Source organism: Neolamprologus multifasciatus, chromosome 20 (genome assembly GCF_963576455.1).
Source record: "Neolamprologus multifasciatus chromosome 20, fNeoMul1.2, whole genome shotgun sequence".
Classification (NCBI taxonomy): Eukaryota; Metazoa; Chordata; class Actinopteri; order Cichliformes; family Cichlidae; genus Neolamprologus; species Neolamprologus multifasciatus.
In genome coordinates this window covers 8,573,181-8,587,957 of record NC_140458.1, presented here as the reverse complement: position 1 = coordinate 8,587,957, position 14,777 = coordinate 8,573,181, and the positions used below count along the sequence as shown (strand labels likewise).

The 14,777-nt window shown below is 38.9% G+C and overlaps 1 protein-coding gene and 1 long non-coding RNA gene across 4 annotated transcripts in view; both read left to right on the top strand.

Moving 5' to 3' along the window:
- The first annotated feature begins 42 nt into the window (after positions 1 to 42).
- The window catches only part of ptpn1 (protein tyrosine phosphatase non-receptor type 1), a 38,422-nt gene continuing 23,687 nt past the window's right edge, over positions 43 to 14,777 (top strand). For all 3 annotated transcript variants that reach the window (XM_085146601.1, XM_085146602.1, XM_085146600.1), the window contains exons 1-7: positions 43 to 495; positions 2,646 to 2,736; positions 5,486 to 5,586; positions 7,481 to 7,579; positions 7,694 to 7,831; positions 8,584 to 8,793; positions 10,511 to 10,672. In XM_085146601.1, coding sequence (XP_085002727.1) covers positions 439 to 495; positions 2,646 to 2,736; positions 5,486 to 5,586; positions 7,481 to 7,579; positions 7,694 to 7,831; positions 8,584 to 8,793; positions 10,511 to 10,672 — 858 coding nt within the window. In that variant the 5' untranslated portion in view covers positions 43 to 438. The remainder of the gene's footprint in view (positions 496 to 2,645; positions 2,737 to 5,485; positions 5,587 to 7,480; positions 7,580 to 7,693; positions 7,832 to 8,583; positions 8,794 to 10,510; positions 10,673 to 14,777) is intronic.
- Positions 502 to 2,548, top strand: LOC146494356 (uncharacterized). Its single transcript, XR_014871615.1, has 2 exons — positions 502 to 916; positions 952 to 2,548. It is a non-coding gene; the product is annotated as an uncharacterized LOC146494356 (long non-coding RNA).

The following is a 14,777-nucleotide window of genomic DNA, read 5'->3' as shown; positions in this document are numbered from 1 at the left end:
TTCGCTCCAGAAACAAGATGCCTTCCGCGCATGCCCGCTGGTCGGTCTCAACTGCCGCTGTAGGAATAGTAAAATAGCCGTCTCAAGCAAACAAAGTGTAAAATCCGGATTTGACGGGGGCTTATAAACCCAAAGTGACACACAGAGAAACGCAAGAGGAATTTTATTTCTTAAAATATATATATTCTGCTCTCTTTTTTTGGTCACCCAAGGACGGCAGCTACAGCAGGAGGAGGAGTTAGCGGCGTGTTTCCGCTAAGAGCAGGCCGAGACGGTAATCTATGCAGCCGCACTGAGAATTACAAAACAGCGGCAGACCAGTTGGCAGCTACTGCGCGAAATAGTTTGACTGAAATTTGTTTAATCTTCGGGGACTTTTGGTTGTTCGTATCGGAAGGCTAAACAACGAGGGAGTGAGTGGCAGCTGGACTGTCAGCGATGGAAGCTGAATTTTGGGAAATCGATGAAAACGGCAGCTGGAACGCCATTTATCAGGTAAGACCTCTTGGCAAATTAAGGTGGAAATAATCAGACCGTAGCTGAAGCTGGTTAGGCCAACGTGTAGCTTACATACAGTGAGGTGGTAGCTATAGTTTCTCTGGCTATATGAGTGTGTTGGTGTTTAGTTCAGTGCCTGTTCTTCCTGCTCGGAGTTATCCGATGATTGATACGTCTGCTCGGGTATAAAGGCAGCAGCTCAACGCTGACTGACGTCATCATACTTTTTTGGACTACTAACTTATTTTTAATGATTTATTCTCAGTTTCGTCCACTGTTTCCATTCCGCTGTTAATCGGCAGCTTAAATATAGTTATTATAAATGTTTATAATACATTACATAGGGGTATAACAGCTGAAACCGAGTGAAATCACGATACAAACCTCCAAAATATCGTATCGCGGTTTTATCTCTCCCGTACCATGATACACATAAGATGTAAAATGCCATAGGTAACAATTCAAATGGAAATGCATCACAATAATGGTAGAAACTTTCCTTTATGTAAAAACATTCTAAAGAAGCCACGTTTTAAAGAAGTTTTAGCCTTTCATAAAATGAAAATTTAGTATTTTTTTTTGGATGGGGTTTGATTTACTCAAATTTAAATGCATTGTTAAGGGTTTTCAGTGGGGTTAATTTAGAAAAAATACATTACCGACAAAACAAATAACCAAAAAAAAAAACCCCAACTGAAACCTGCTTTGAGCCAGGAATCCCCCTCTCCCAATATACTATGACATAAAGGATTCATTAGTCTGTTATATGTAACATACAGCTTCTATTTTAATTCTTTAAGACCATATCCTAAAACCTAAAATTAGAAGTACCCCTTTGGAATTTTTTTTGTGAACTAGCAAAAGTACTGTTCAAAACATTTACCAACACATTAAATATTTTCTGTACATTTGTGGTCTGCCAAACATGTTGAAGGCATTCACTTCCTCATTTATGATATGAAGGGTACTGTTTTTTTTTTTTTTCTTTCGTTCTGCTTATAAGAAAATTTGACCTGTTACTCGAACTTCATGTAATCACCCCAAAAGGCTCATTTTGAGCCAGGAAATGCTCTTAATGGAGCTTAATTGTTATTCATAATCCAGTCGCGATCAAACGATCAGACTCGTTGTGGACTTTGGTTTTCTCCCTCTGTCTTTGTTATTCATCCCTGCTGAAGAAAATTGAATAAACTGAAACAGTGGAACGTGAGGTTATGGACTATGATTGGTCAGTGAGTCAAATCTCAATCATCTCTCTATTATTTACAAACATTATGCAGTGGCTGAAGTTAAAACCGTGTTGTTGTTGTTTTTTCACATGCAATCTTCTTTAACTGTTACATAATTCAAATAAAATAGAAAAAAATGTTCAGTAGGCAGGGCTTTGGATTATAAAGCCAGACCAGGTGATGGTCCCTACAAGCCCATAACGGGATGTTTGTGGGTCCAGATGGGCGAAAGGCTGTAATAGAGTTTGGCCTTCTTGGGAAACCGTTAACGCAGCCTAAGGTAATCCACAGAGAGCTGAAGCTGACAGCAAACTGTTCAGCATTGCCAAAAGCAGATAGGGTGACAGGCCCTAAGTGATCTAAAGTTGGAAACCATTAAAAGTCCTTCCACAGGTTCACCTACCTATGCCTTGAAACTTTTTCTCCCACTCTTTAGCTCTCTTGCAGTTATACTGCCTGCAGCTGAACTAAACAGCGAGTTTAAACATTTTAGGAAGAGGTGAGCAGAAGAGGTGGGCTTGGAAAATATATATCATAAAACAATAAAAACAATGAAAATGAATGTTGTTTCTTGTTTTCATAATAGTTGGAAATCAGAATTGACATTTAAATTAAAATTTCATTAGCCACCGTAAGAAAGGGTAGTCTAAATACAAGCTTTTGACAGTGTTAGTATTGAGGCAAATATAATCCTGATTATTATTGAGATAGCTAGAGGAAATTGTAAAAGGGTCATCAGCGAATGTGATCATTATTTGTTTGTCTTAAAGAGTACAGCAGTCACACTCAGAGCTTTTTAATGTGGAGTGGATGTTTTTTTTGTTTTTTTTTTTAAACAAAACAAAACAGAAAAAAAACCCTGCAAAAACACCAAAACTCTGCTTTAATGCTTGTTTTCCTCCTTTTATTCTGTTACAGGAGATTCGGCAGCAGTCGAGTGAATTCCCTTGTAAGGTTGCCAAATCACCTGAAAACAAGACTCGGAATCGATACAGAGACGTTAGCCCGTGTAAGTTTGTCTTTGCTTGCCTCAGTGTGCTGGACTGCAGAGTCTGAAATACTCAAAATATTCCCACAACTCTCAAGGTGTTGTAGCCACTAAAATTACATTTAGGACCTCATTATACACTCGTATACTGGTTTCATTTATCTAGGGCAGATATTTTAAAATGTTTTCATGTAATTAACTAGGGTTTTCAGTGATTTTAAGCATCACAGTTATGCCAGGTATTTATGCCAAACCTGCTGTAAAAGGGATACATTACCTAAAACTTCACCTGCCTCTTAAAGCTAGCACCATGCAGACAGAGGTTGGTCACAGGGATACAGTATTTGGGTAACTGCAGTAGAAACATTGTCCAAATGCCTCTGAAAGTAGCAGATTTGTTTGTGTCCTGCCTGCCAGCTCTGGTTGCTCAGTTATCAAACCACATGTGCTTCAGGATATCTCTGAATCTTGCTCTGCATCTGTGAACTGTGGTTCATTGCAAAACATTAAAGTGAGTGAGTAGAAGTGGAAAATTACAATAAAATCAAACACTGTTATGTTTTAAAAAACAACATGCTCACATTTTCACACAGCTTTCTACTATCTTTGCCACACCAAAGGGGTTATTCGTGTAAGAAACTATGAAAAGTTGTGGACTGGCAAATGTCATGTCATGTCATGGTAGGAACCTTTTTCTGATTCAAAATATCACAAAGGTTCATATAAATATACAGCTGGGGTGATAATGCGACCTCATTTGAATACTTGAAGGTTAAGTGAATGCCACTGTGGGTCTCTTTGCTTGGTACTCTACCCGCAGTGTTGAAGGGTCTGTAATCTTCTATTTATGTTTAAACATCTGTGGTGAAGTCACAGCATTATGCAGCATTATATAAACACCTAAGCTGGCTGGAGTTTCAGTAGGTACAAGAACTGTAATATCAGTTTGAAGTTAAGTAAAGGTAGTGTTGCGCAATAGAAACAGCCTTGCATCACTCTGACTGGCGTAGTGTTTCCAGCTAATTTATTACTGAGTGTCTCAAAAACAGCTACACAGGGGAAGATCAGGGAAAGGGGAAATTAAGTTGTTTTTTTTTTCTCCCAGCAATGCTTTTAGTATCATTTATTTTTTAAGCGTTGAAATAAATGGTGAAATAAAAAGCAAACACAGAAACAAAAAAGAGAGGAAATAGAGGAAATGCTTATCTTATTAATATATGGTTATCCATAATCACACAGCTCCTATTTGTTTGTATTTTACATAAAAAGTGAGCGTATATACTGATGCACAATTCATTCATAAATATTAATAGAATTTTTTTTTTTCTGAATTGAGGATATATCTTAAAAATCTTAAAGGAGCCACTGTTTTTTGTGAGCTTGATTTCATTAGCAATGTTGCCCTCATTGGGACTTACTGGCGTCTTTGACCAAAATTTTGGTACTGTTACAAGCTGTGTGCTGGATATTGTGCTGTTACTTCAGGATATAAATCGGTGTATCTAAAATATATTCTTACTGGCAGTTTGCTGACCATACACAATGTTAAAGGTGCATGTGGATTAAAGCTAAATTTTGAAGCTTTAAAGTTAGAGTTTTGCCATTTTTGGGGAGCCAGAGTTGACCTTATATGGATGAAAGGGTGAAGAGCTGAGTTTACAGGTACTGTTTTTTTAGCAGCATCAATGAACTGTTAATTAATACAGTAGCAGTAAACACTCACCAAAAAGGAGCACAAACTTTGTCACTAGTTTGTATCACACATTAGTTGTTAGTCAAATGATCTCCATTTAAAAAAGCTCAGTGACTGCAGTTAGTGGAGGTGTACATCAGCTACATGTAAGTACACTTGTCAATCAACACAATGACTAAGCTAACTCAATAACTCACTTATCTAAGTGAATGAGTTTCCTCTTTTTTTTTCTTTTCTACACCAAGTTGTAAATATATATTTTAATGCTGTAAATCTGGGCGTTTTAACAGGGGAGTCTTGTGGGAATTATTTGCTTTTAGAGTCAACCTCAGGTGGTCTCTAGAGGATCTGCAGTTTTTGTCACTTCTTTGTTTTCAGCTCTGGAAGTTTCCTTCTTGCTGGTGACTCAAAGAACACAAAGATACCAATTTTTTTTCCAATATGTATTTTTTTGATCATCAATGTCTTTTTTTGTTTGTTTGTTTTGTTTTTTTGCTTGTTTGTTTTAATTTTCTATAACAGTTTGGCATTTAAAATGGGTCTAGTGCACTTCCTCTCGTGATAATCTTCTCACAGGTCACGCTGACCTCTTCTCAAAATCTTTTTACTGCTGGAGACTTTGCAACAACTGAAAGCCTCATGTCAGCTTCAGCAGATAGTCAGGTTGCGATGAACTTTCTACAAACATCCTGAACTAACAGCTGAACAACAGAGTTTCCTCTTTTTCACACTCAATAAGCCATGCAAATTTTTTTTTCTCAGACTAAGTTGCAAATAGTTACCGTAAATACTAACAAGGGTTTTCTTATTCCCCTTTACCAGATATGAAAATCAGGAACCGGAAAGTTTTTTTTATACTGCTAACCTTTTACCTAGAAGGTTATTTCACTGGAAATCATAAATAGCTAATCTCACAATAGTAAACACCTTTAGTTTGTATGAAGATGCTTGTTAAGTGTTCCCTACAGCTGTTTTGGTTTGAGAACTGCATTTCTAGTCCCTGGTGGGTTGTGGCATTAAAAAAAAAAGTTGATATGCATATTTTCATATTTCTTTTTCTTCTTTTTCTCTTCTCAGTTGATCACAGCAGAATACGTCTGCAGTTAGGTACAAATGACTACATTAATGCCAGCCTAATAACAGTAGAAGAGGCACGGAGGAACTATATCCTTACTCAGGTAAGTGTAGAAAAGATTCAGCACTGAAAATTCAATATTTCTTCTAATTCAGAGAGACAGTGACAGAAAAATCCAAACCTTTAAGTCAGTATTTTCTGATTGTATAAGATAATTTAGTTTCCTGGTTGGCCTAATGACCATAATATCTTGTATTTTATAGTTACGCCTTATTTTAGGTCCTTGTCTGCAGCATTTTTAAAATGAATATGCAAAGTTATTAGTTTGTTAGGGAACAGAGCTAAAGACGAGGCCACTCTAATGCAATAACTCGGCATGAGGTCCTCCCTTTATGAAGGTCATAACTCTTAGTTTCTGCTGACACCGTTTTCTTGAGGTTTTGATTCGGCTTTTATGATAAATTTAGAATCCTTTTGTTTGTTGTGCTCTTAAACGATGAAGGGGTTTCTTTTCATTCTACCCTCATTCTAACCTCAGTCGAGGTTTATCATGTTTTATCACTTTTAAGTCATCCTCAGCATCAATGAGTCGACCTTCTGGTTAGAGTGACACTGGGAAAACACTTTGACATTAGGGCTCGTTATACTACTATTGCTGAAATGAAGTCACAACTGTAGGCACAAGTGCTGCTTTGGTCTTCATTCAACTTGTCCTGTGCCTCAGGTTTTTGTTTTTGTTTTTTATCCTGCTGCTGTTTAGTTCAGCTAAGTGGACATGAATATACCATTGTTTGTTGTTCTGCCGCTTATGCGGCTCCAAGTCAAAGAGGCAGCAATGTCAGCAGACGCTCTTCTGGGTAAACACTGAGGTATTGCCAACCAAGGGACACAATCTTTAAAAGGTGTCCTGGGTTAGCTGGGGCTTCTCCACCGTTGAGGACCTGCCTGGAACAACTCACCTATGAGGTGCCAGGAGAACTCCTGGTCAGTTGCCTGAGGAGCACTGGCTCTACCCTGAGCCCCTCCTGCATAACCACTCTCTTTATACTGTCTCTGAGGCTGAGCCCAGACATCCTTTAGAGCTTTGACTTTCTGCCTTTTTGATCTACTACCCACAGCTCGTAACCATAGAGAGAGAAACAAAGCTAATTGAAGATTGATTAAAAAAAAAAAAACAAACACATAAAGCTAAATAAGTTGCCAAAAGCATTTAAAATGTCTTTATTCCTTCTCGCACTGAGAAAGCAAAACTTTTAGAGCACTTTGTGAAGCAAATATTGTCAGTTATTTACTAACAATACCAATATATTAAGCTGGTAGATGCTCCACGTTTCATAGTGCACACATTGGAAATGGGCAAATGTAAAGACCCAAAGTGTCCAAGTCAAAGCACAGGGCAAAGCTTGGGGATGATCCCTGCTGGTACTAATGCTGGACAGACAATGAACTGGTGACAAGGCAGAAGGAACTGAGCAGGAACTGGGACTAAACTGATCTGCAGCTGGCATCTTTGAGCTGATAATGAAGGGTAGCTTCTGTGGCTTTGGGTCAAAGCTGATTTGGCAACATTCAAAGAAGTATATTAGACAGGAGTGATCATGTTTCCTCTCCCAACCATGCAATTACAACAAAGTGTATTACAAGATAGTTTGTATAAGCTCTGTGTATTACAAACAATGTTATGTATTTACAAACAGCACTCAAAATTGCGTCTATATTTCCAGCCTATTTTTAGGAGTTTATTATGTAGATTAGATCAGTTTTTGATCCAAAGAAGTTACGCAAAGGGTAAACATACTGCAGTCTCCCTCTGTAGGAAATTTCAGGGTAAGAGTGTTTATGCTAAAGTCCAAATGTCTTAAAAATAAATGAATAAATAATAATAATCAGATGCCTTGGAAAGCTCTTTAAATAGATATTGTTTTATTGTGTTCTGTTACACTAAAAATATTATTTCCTGCCTTTTATATAACAAATGTGCTGTGCTTCCTTTTTAGGGACCCCTCCCAAATACATGTGGCCATTTCTGGGAAATGGTGTGGGAGCAGAGGACCCGTGGTGTAGTGATGCTTAACCGGGTCATAGAGAAAGGCTCTGTAAGCAGCTGTTTGAGTCCTCACAATGTTTTAGTATCGTCATACCTTGTTTACCTTTGAACCTCACCGCTGTCTGTTACCCAGCGTGTAATGTCATTCTTCATGTCATTTTAGATTAAGTGTGCCCAGTACTGGCCAGAGAGAGAGGAGAGAGATGCCATCTTCGAAGACACCAATTTCAAGCTCACCCTCGTCTCTGAAGACATCAAATCTTATTACACCGTCCGTCAGCTGGAGTTGGAAAATCTGTGTGTAAGTTGTCTTCCTGCTGAGTTTGGTTGGAAAACTGTAGGGTTGGGTAAAAACACACCACTGTAAAGAAAAGGGATAATGAACTTCAAAGTGAAAATGTGAAAAGTTTAAAAAAGTGAAAACTTTGTAAACATAGATTTTAATTTAAAGGAACAATTTTCATACTTAAGATCATTAGTGAAAAGAAAGAAGAGTAAGTCAAGCCTGACGGTGAAGTGGAAATGAAGAATCAGGCCAGAGTTAACAAAAAAGGCGCTATAAATATTTGAAACTGTGAGAAATGGTCTACTTTCTAATGAGCTGCTTTTGCTTCTGGTCCTCTGTTGTTGTTGTTTTTCTCTGCGAGGGTCTTTTACTGTGTAGCCTCTGTTTTTATTTTTCCTCCATTGGTTACTGTTCTGTGTAAGACTCAAGAACTGACAGCAACAAATGACATACACTTCCTTTTTGGCTCTCCAGCGAGTCTCTATTTCACACTTGGTGAAACAGCACTTCATCTTTGATGCTGGCTTAATTGTCACATCTACTAACTTGTGGTGCCAACATGCTAATGATTAAAAGGAGTGTCTGTTTATTCACAGAATTAATTAAAAAAAAAATAAATAAATGAATGTCACGCTTGTGATAATTTATAAAAGAGGAATTTGCACCACATGGTATTCTACCCTACATCCAGGTTTAGTTTAGAATCAGCGCTTTGTTTTGAGTTTTTCATTTCTCCTACATGTTTTTTCTCCAATCTTTCTCTGCAGACTCAAGAGACTCGTGAGATTCTGCATTTTCACTACACGACCTGGCCCGACTTTGGGGTGCCGGAGTCTCCTGCATCTTTCCTCAACTTCCTGTTCAAGGTGCGAGAGTCGGGCTGTCTGAATTCAGACCAGGGACCAGTGGTGGTGCACTGCAGTGCTGGAATTGGGCGCTCTGGGACCTTTTGCCTCGTGGACACCTGCCTCTTGTTGGTGTGTACAAACTCTGTTCTTAGGAAGTCATGATAACAACAAATTTAATCTCCTAGGAGACTGACATTTGCACAGGAAATTAACGCAACCTTTTCTTGAGAAGCTGTAGTGCTAGAACAACACTTGATTTTCAGACATACTGACGAAATGTGCTAAGGTAATGGGAATCCATTATAACAAATTAGTTGTCTAAGCTGTCTTGTTGGAACACCTGGTTAGAAATTGGACATATGGTTAGGTTGTGTTAAAAAAAAAAAAATCTATTTAAAGTTGCTAGTTTGCTCAGTTACTTTTTTAGATTCTAAAATGGGAAACTGTATCAAAATGTCTAATTGCTAAAAAGTCAATTTAATAAGAGTATTGCATTAATGTTGAATTAAAGCTGAAAGTTTGAACTTCAGTAATATATTGATTGAAATCCACTGCAGTACAGAAAAAAAAGTGTCATTGTCCAAATTCGTACAGACCTTACTGCAGACCTCACTTTTAGAACCACATCAGCAGCCCAGTTTAATTTTTTTTTTTAATCATTTGAGAAGTTTTATAAAGGTTAGAAGCTTTTTATTCCAGGGAGATGCTGAAAAAACCATCCATGCGTTTATTTCTACCTGGCTGATTGTACTGAAACTCTCTGCTCAGAGGAATCTTTGAAAAGAAAGAAAAAAAAATCAGTTACTGAATGCAGCTGTCAGCTGTATTTAAAAAAACAAAAATAAATAAATAAAATACAAAATATAGAACACCTGCACTGAGGTCATTACATTGGCTTTTAGTTGGTTGAAGAGGTGATTTCTTTTTCTTTTTTTCTTCTTTTTTTTCCAAAGGCCACCCTCAGGTTAAGTATTTCAAGCTGCTAGAACAGCCTGCTGAATCATATTAGGTGTGCTCCAGTATTAGTATTTATAAACATATTTTAAAAATTCCTGTGTTTACCTGCCTTTCAGTCTAGGTCCTGGTCTTGAAATTAGGAGCTTTTTGCTTTTATTTACAGTTTTCCTATTGTTTTCAAGTGATTAGTCTTTTAATTTTACAGTTTTTTTCTTGCTAGTGTGACAGAAGTCAGTACGCTCTTGTGCACCTTACAGAGGACGTCAGAAACGTCTTGTTACGACCCGTCTAGGGCCAGGCAATAACATGAGTGAGGCACTCGCTTCCCCCCCAAGACCCAAGCAGCCACAAGAAACAAATCCTTGAGTTTCAATGTGATTTATTTACAATGTGACAAAAAAGGAACCAAAACGGGAGTGTCAACACTTCAGGGTGAGCCAAGGCCAAAACAATAAACAAAACAAATCTACACAAATCCCGCACCCCTGACCTTACCAAAACAAAGTCAAAAATAAAAACAGAGTCTAACCTCCTTAACTAACTCAAAACAGGAGAAAAACGGGTGATCAAAAGAAACGGCAGCTCACCCCTACCCACTCCACTTCCACAACTTTCAAACGCACTGCAGCCAGCGGCTGCCACAGGAAGACTGCTGGGCCGTGAGGAGAAACGCGAAGACCTCTCCCGCTGTAGCGCTCCAGCCTCCTTTTAATGGGCGGGTCCTCCAGCTGGAACCAGTCACGTCGTTGCAGTGTATCCATGCACCAATCGGAGCAGGGCCCTGGCACAGCTAAATTAACATAAAAAGACATAACACCTGCACAAAACAAACACGTAAACATGCAAGTTCGTAACAGTCTGTATTGAATGTTTTTGCTGCTGTGTGTAGATGTCCCTACGTAAAGACCCGTCTTCAGTTCGTATTCGCGATGTGCTGCTGGAGATGCGACGCTATCGAACGGGCTTGATTCAGACTGCAGATCAGCTTCGGTTCTCCTACCTGGCTATAATTGAAGGTGCCAAGTACATCAAGGGAGATACTTCTGTGCAGGCAAGTCCCTCCTTTCTTTTCTGCTCTGTGTTCTTAATGCACAAATTTTACTTGGTTTGTCTGTTTTTCATTAAATGCTATACCAATATCCACCTTTTATATTTTTATGTTTGGACGGCTATGAGAGTAACTTTACCTGCTTCAGAATTTAAGTTATTGTTTTATTGTTGTTGTTGTTGTTGTTTTATGTTATACTGGACCTTAGTCCAAAGCTTCAGTTTATCTGCTCTCTGTAACAAACTGTTTTAGTTTCTTGCTCCCCTCAATCCATCTTTCATTTGATTGGCCGTCACTGGTAAAGCATATCACGGTGGAGCTATCCAGTCTTTAAGTCTGACGTCATTAGACGTGCCAGGGCCCAAACTCTGCTGCAGGTCCCTAAGTCCAGCGATCACTGCGGCATCACTGAGAGTTAAAAACTGTCTAAATCCTTTCATCTTTAATAAAATGATCAGCGTTGTTGCTCTACCAGGTGTAACGATTAAGTTTAACTTCCAGGCATCCATGAAAACTGAATTTATGAAATTTAACGGAGTTCTTAGTTATCAGTAAATTAGCTCGCAAGTTTTCATCTAAATATAATATACCATGTTTGTTTATGAAACAAATTAAGACGTACAGCTCTGCTATCACTTCCAACATGAAGACAGGAAAGTAAACAGCAGTGACGTTTGTAGGGTTACTGAAGTTTGGCTTGATGGTTTGATGTGCTATGTGATCACTAGCGACACAGCTATGTTAGCATAATATAAACAGTGAAGCTGGAGGATGAACGCTAACTTTTTTCCACTCAATAAAAGTTAACGTGAGGGTTCCCGAAGGTCCGGGACAAATGCAATCACATGGCAGGATGCTGTAAACGGACTGAACTTCAGTCGGGAGAACAACTGAGATAATCCATCCACAATACGATCACTGACTGTTTTTAGGGGCTTGTTGAGATTAAATAGAACAAGATACAAAGCATTAGAATATGTAAAAAAAACACAAAAGCCTTATTAAACGCAGAGTAGTTTGGGCCCGGAAGCAGGATTCATCACGTCATCACTTAAAGACTGGATTCCCACTGAGTTGACCATATAAGTATATCCCCTCATTGTACCGTGTGTACGCTCACTGACCACTTCTTTAGGTACATCTGTTCACCTGCTTCTTAACAAAAATATCTAATCAGCTGATCAAATGGCAGCAATTTGATGCATTTAGGCATGTAGACATGGCCGAGGGGACCTGCTGAGGTTTAAGCTGAGAATCAGAATGTGCAGAAAGGTGGTTTTAAATTACTTTGAATGTTGTTCGTCTAAATATTTCAGAAACTTTTTTCAATTCAATTCAATTCAATTTTATTTATATAGCGCCAAATCACAACAAATGTTGCCTCAAGGCGCTTCATAGATACAGAGAAAAGCCCAACAATCATATGACCCCCTATGAGCAAGCGCTTTGGCGACAGTGGGAAGGAAAAACTCCCTTTTAACAGGAAGAAACCTCCGGCAGAACCAGGCTCAGGGAGGGGCGGCCATCTGCTGCGACCGGTTGGGGTGAGAGAAGGAAGACAGGATAAAAGACATGCTGTGGAAGAGAGACAGAGATTAATAACAGATACGATTCAATACAGAGAGGTCTGTTAACACATAGTGAGTGAGAAAGGTGACTGGAAAGGAAAAACTCAATGCATCATGGGAATCCCCCGGCAGCCTACATCTATTGCAGCATAACTAAGGGAGGATTCAGGGTCACCTGGTCCAGCCCTAACTATATGCTTTAGCAAAAAGGAAAGTTTTAAGCCTAATCTTAAAAGTAGAGATAGTGTCTGTCTCCTGAATCCAAACTGGAAGCTGGTTCCACAGAAGAGGGGCCTGAAAACTGAAGGCTCTCCCTCCCATTCTACTTTTAAATACTCTAGGAACAACAAGTAGGCCTGCAGAGCGAGAGCGAAGTGCTCTAATAGGGTGATATGGTACTACAAGGTCATTAAGATAAGATGGGGCCTGATTATTTAAGACCTTGTATGTGAGGAGCAGGATTTTGAATTCAATTCTGGATTTAACAGGAAGCCAATGAAGGGAAGCCAAAACAGGAGAAATATGCTCTCTCTTTCTAGTCCCTGTCAGTACTCTTGCTGCAGCATTTTGGATTAACTGAAGGCTTTTCAGTGAGTTTTTTGGACATCCTGATAATAATGAATTGCAGTAGTCCAGCCTGGAAGTAATAAATGCATGAACTAGTTTTTCAGCGTCACTCTGAGACAGGATATTTCTAATTTTAGAGATGTTGCGCAAATGGAAGAACGCAGTCTTACATATTTGTTTAATATGTGCGTTGAAGGACATATCCTGGTCAAAAATGACTCCAAGGTTCCTCACAGTGTTACTGGAGGCCAAGGTAATGCCATCCAGAGTAAGAATCTGGTTAGATACCATATTTCTAAGCTTTTCAGCGCCGAGTACAATGACCTCAGTTTTATCTGAGTTAAGAAGCAGAAAGTTAGTGGCCATCCAAGTCTTTATGTCTTTAAGACATTCCTGCAGTTTAACTAATTGGTGTGTGTTATCTGGCTTCATGGACAGATAGAGCTGGGTGTCATCTGCATAGCAGTGAAAATGTATGCTATGTCTTCTAATGATGCTGCCTAGGGGAAGCATGTATAATGTAAACAGAATTGGTCCTAGCACTGAACCCTGTGGAACTCCATAATTAACCTCAGTGTGTGAAGAGGACTCTCCATTTACATGCACAAATTGGAGTCTATTAGATAGATATGATACAAACCACTGCAGTGCAATACCTGTAATACCTACAGCATGTTCTAATCGCTCTAATAGGATATTATGGTCAACAGTATTGAATGCTGCACTAAGGTCAAGAAGGACAAGCACAGAGATGAGTCCACTGTCAGAGGCCATAAGAAGATCATTTGTAACCTTCACTAAAGCTGTTTCTGTGCTGTGATGAACTCTGAAACCTGACTGAAACTCTTCAAATAAACCATTCCTCTGCAGATGATCTGTTAGCTGTTTGACAACTACTCTTTCAAGGATTTTTGATATGAAAGGAAGGTTGGAGATTGGCCTATAATTAGCTAAGACTGCTGGGTCTAGAGATGACTTTTTGAGTAAAGGTTTAACTGCAGCCACCTTGAAGGCCTGTGGTACATAGCCGATTATTAGAGATAGGTTGATCATATATAAGATCGAAGACTTAATCAATGGCAGGACTTCTTTGAGCAGTTTTGTAGGAATGGGGTCTAAAAGACACGTTGATGGTTTGGAGGAAGTAATTATTGAAGTTAACTCAGAAAGATCAATTGGCGAAAAAGAGTCTAACTTAACATCAATGAAACTAAGAGTAGCTGTAGATAATATTACATCTGTGGGATGATTATTGGTAATTTTTTCTCTAATGATAAAAATTTTATTTGTGAAGAAGTTCATGAAGTCATCACTAGTTAACGTTAAAGGGATGGTTGGCTCAACAGAGCTCTGACTTTTTGTCAGCCTGGCTACAGTGCTGAAGAGAAACCTGGGGTTGTTCTTATTTTCTTCAATCAGTGATGAGTAGTAAGCTGTTCTGGCTTTGCGGAGGGCTTTCTTATAAAGCAACAAACTATTTCTCCAGGCTAAATGATGATCCTCTAAATTTGTGACACGCCATTTCCTCTCCAGATTACGAGTCATCTGCTTTAGGGTACGTGTTTGAGAATTATACCACGGGGTCAGGTACTTCTGATTAGAGACCTTAGTTTTCACAGGAGCTACAGTATCCAGAGTCGTACGTAGTGAGGAGGTGAAATTATTAACAAGATAATCGACCTCTGTTGGGGTAGCGTTCAGATAGCTGCTCTGCTCTGTGTTGGTACAGGGCATTGACGATGATAACAGTGGCTGGATTATATTCTTAAACTTAGTTACAGCGCTTTCAGAAAGACATCTACTTTGATAAAGTCCACTCTCCACTGCTGCGTAATCAATTATTGTAAATGTAAATGTTATCAAGAAATGATCAGACAGGAGAGGGTTTTCAGGAAACACTGTTAAATGTTCAGTTTCTATGCCATATGTTAAAACAAGATCTAGAGTGTGATTAAAGTGGTGGGTGGGTTCTT